A 3309-nucleotide genomic window follows, 5' to 3' on the forward strand; every position below is an offset into this window, starting at 1 on the left:
TTATTTATTGAAATATTGTTATATACTAGGAGATACATTTATAACATAAATAAATTATATATTATGCTTAAGGAATTTATCATCTATTAATTATTGATGGGAAAGAACATCATGAATGCACACCCTAACATGTTTAGAGCCTAGTGTAAATTTAGGGCCAATGAATGATTTACGTTTGCGCATGAATCCACTATTGAATACAACCACTACATTGTCTACATAGTACATACCATGCCAAGGAATTGCAGAGAAAACTTGTTGTCATGGAAGAACCATTCATTTGCATTTACATGTTCATTGCATATTGTGCCTAATTTTAAGAAAACAGCACCTAATGAGAATTATGTTGATCTCTGTAATGCATATCAGGGTAGGTATGTATGTATGTATTCTGCGTATTCCTCAAATCTGCACCACCATTTGTGGTGGTGATGAGATAAGAGTATCTTCATTGTTATCTTCTGAGAATGCGAAGAATTGGCCGTCCTTCTTCATTTTCCCATTCTGTGTCCTCAGCTCGCATCTGTAATCAATACAACACATGTATAGCAAAGATTATATAAAGTTGACAGTAATAAGATTTTGTGATCCTACACCAATGATTGGATAAAATAGACTTAACTATAGCCTTTTATGAGAAATATCTAAGGAGGATCAAAGTTGCATACCTTGTTGAGATTAACCCATTCCTCCATCTCATTAGCTTCTCCAGAATCATAATACAAACCATTCTTTCCCTGCAAAGAATACAAGTACAGAATTTTTGCCTATTACCCACTCTGAGTCTCTGACCATGATGAAATCACAATGTACATCACAATCAAGCTAATGGAAAATTCAAAATACCATGGGAGCTTTGTTAATTCCAATCCCAGCCTCATGGATTTCATTCCTAGCTTTTCCTGCTATCGCTTCTTCTTGAATAGGTTTTTTCGGGGGAACAACACTATAAGAGCTGCCATTTATGATGAGCCTTCGTCCTGAAGAGGGAGCAGCAGGACGATGCTGCACATTCTTTAGTGAATATGAACCCTGTAACAATTGATTCGGGTACTGAAACTGGTGGAAGAGTAATGCAGAAAGGGGCATCATTGAATAATTTTTCTTTGCATCTCAGGGACTGAAATTTTAGTTAAAAGTTCAGATCAACAAATCACATCATATGCATAAAAGAGAAGGTGATTACCGGTTGGGATGATGAGTTGTGTTTCTTTGGAGAAGATGAAATTGTTGAATGGAGTGAATCATCATGAACATGCTGAGCTGGTTTGTAACAGCTAGTTTTTCTCCACTCTCTGATTGCATTTTCCATCATCATTTTCTTTCTCTATTGTTTTTAGCTACAATTTTGCAAAGTATTGAAATAATTAGCATACCTTATTTGGTGGATAGTTGAATTGGTATTCACCTGTGTGAGAAGTTGTATGTGTTCATCATCCGAAACCCTTAACTCCTTCCGAAGCTCAACCATCAAATCAGCTTTCTCCTGATGAATGCACAACCATAGGAGATGACTCTTGAAACACTAAGATCATATATAGAAATTAGAAAACACATACCCAAGTTAGAACATCAGATTGACATTTGAAGGCTAACAAGACATGAGAGTATGCTTCCTTCTCAATTTGATGAATTAGAGTGTCCATGTTTCCCTGCAACTTCTGGTGGGGAAGGGGGGCAACTGGAGCAGATCTTCCGTTGCTGGCTATGGTGCTATTTTGATTCAAGGGAGGGACATTCTCATCTGTGACTCAAAAATTCAAGGGCTTTAACTTAGATCATGCACAATCAATTGTGTTCTCTATAATTTAAAGCATTAGGGTTTGAAAGAATAATCACTTCCTCATAAAAATATGAAATTGCTGCTGCCATCTGAAGAATTCTTGTTATTAGATTCAGTAAGCAAAATGATGAACATATAAGAATGTATAATCATACCAGTGTGTGAATGTTGATGATGATACATGATGAAGGAAAGAACTTGTTTCCGTACAATGCATGCACAAGAGAAATGCGGAGTGAGTGAGTTTTCAGAGTGGAACAAGAAACAACAAACTCTCTTTTACGTCATTTCTTTCTAGCAAGTAGGACCTGCGTTTCTTCGTCTTCGTTATAAAATTTAAAGCTTATCTTTTCTATTAATGCATCTCTCAGTAATTAAATTTCTTTTTTTAAAAAAATTAAACTATCAAATTAGGTGAAAACTCAGCCAATTTCACGTAAATTTGATTAAATTATTTAATTGATTTGACTAAATTTTTATATAACGACTATCAATTATCAATTTCACGTAAAATTGGCTACACCTTAATTTTTATTGTAAAGTTATTAGTAAAATTAAATAAAATTTAGTTTTATTTTTCATCTTAACTTTTTTTTGTTTGGTTTGGGCTTAAGTTCTTTAACCTCCCCTTGGGTTTTTTCTCCTATTTGGTCCGTTTACATATATTCAAAAGCCTATTTGTATATTGGGCATGGTTTCTGCTGTCTTTGGGTCTGGGCCAGTCTATTGGGCCCGGATCCTGACCCAAAAAAAACCCTTTTAATAAATGAATGTTTTCTGCTTAGTTATGCAGTATGCTAGATAATCAATGACTTTTTTGAACAACATGAATAACGGATCTTAAAATTTGTCCAATTCAAGTGAAACACACTACAGTCCAAATTATTCACCTAAATTTTAATATTAAAATAACCATCCGCACACCTAGTGAATTGAACATCCGATATATTCATTGTTCACATTGTTTAATATTCTCATTCTTAATCAATAATTTTCCTTTCCACTTTTGTCATTACGTAAATTTTCATACCCTTGAAGGTCATTTGCCTAATCAAACTATGAATAATGACATATAAAAGAGAGATCATGGTACTACTAGTACTAGCTACTAGAATCTCCTAGATCAAAACCAAGGGTATAATAGGAAGTCAAAATAATATATTCATTTAATTTCTCTGTGTACATAAAAAATTGACATATAAAAGAGAGTTACTCACAATATCCAAAAAAAAAAACCTTTATATTATACATTGATTTGATCCCGAAGATGGGATATGGTAGATAGTGGGGGCTCCCTCACGTGGGACTAAAAGCATAAAAATCTTCCAAAGTGCTGTCAATTTCGTAGTTTATACTCATCCCCCACATATACATCTATCTTAATTACAATTTCGGGAAAACAAAGAAGAATCTCGATAACAAAATTAAGGAAAGAAAACAAAGCTAGTCTTAGTTAGTTAATCTTCATTAGTATTTTCCTAATGAGTCTGACAAGCCAGCTAGCTAGTAACATAGTTGGACTGAAA

The 3309-nt window shown here is 34.0% G+C and overlaps 1 protein-coding gene across 3 annotated transcripts; it reads right to left on the bottom strand.

Moving 5' to 3' along the window:
• Positions 166–2103, bottom strand: LOC107647905 (protein EMSY-LIKE 3-like). Of its 3 annotated transcripts, none has more exons than XM_016351954.2 (7): positions 1939–2103; positions 1560–1744; positions 1377–1486; positions 1187–1295; positions 847–1005; positions 669–737; positions 166–523 (listed from the first exon to the last, which is right to left on the bottom strand). In XM_016351954.2, exons 1-7 carry the CDS (start codon positions 1964–1966, stop codon positions 455–457), a joined length of 729 nt encoding a protein of 242 aa, XP_016207440.1. In that variant the 5' UTR covers positions 1967–2103; the 3' UTR covers positions 166–454. The 3 variants fall into 3 exon arrangements, with proteins under 3 accessions (XP_016207440.1, XP_016207439.1, XP_016207438.1); XM_016351953.2 differs by having other exon boundaries at positions 847–1032; XM_016351952.2 differs by having other exon boundaries at positions 847–1059.

Source organism: Arachis ipaensis, chromosome B06 (genome assembly GCF_000816755.2).
Source record: "Arachis ipaensis cultivar K30076 chromosome B06, Araip1.1, whole genome shotgun sequence".
NCBI classification, from domain to species: Eukaryota; Viridiplantae; Streptophyta; class Magnoliopsida; order Fabales; family Fabaceae; genus Arachis; species Arachis ipaensis.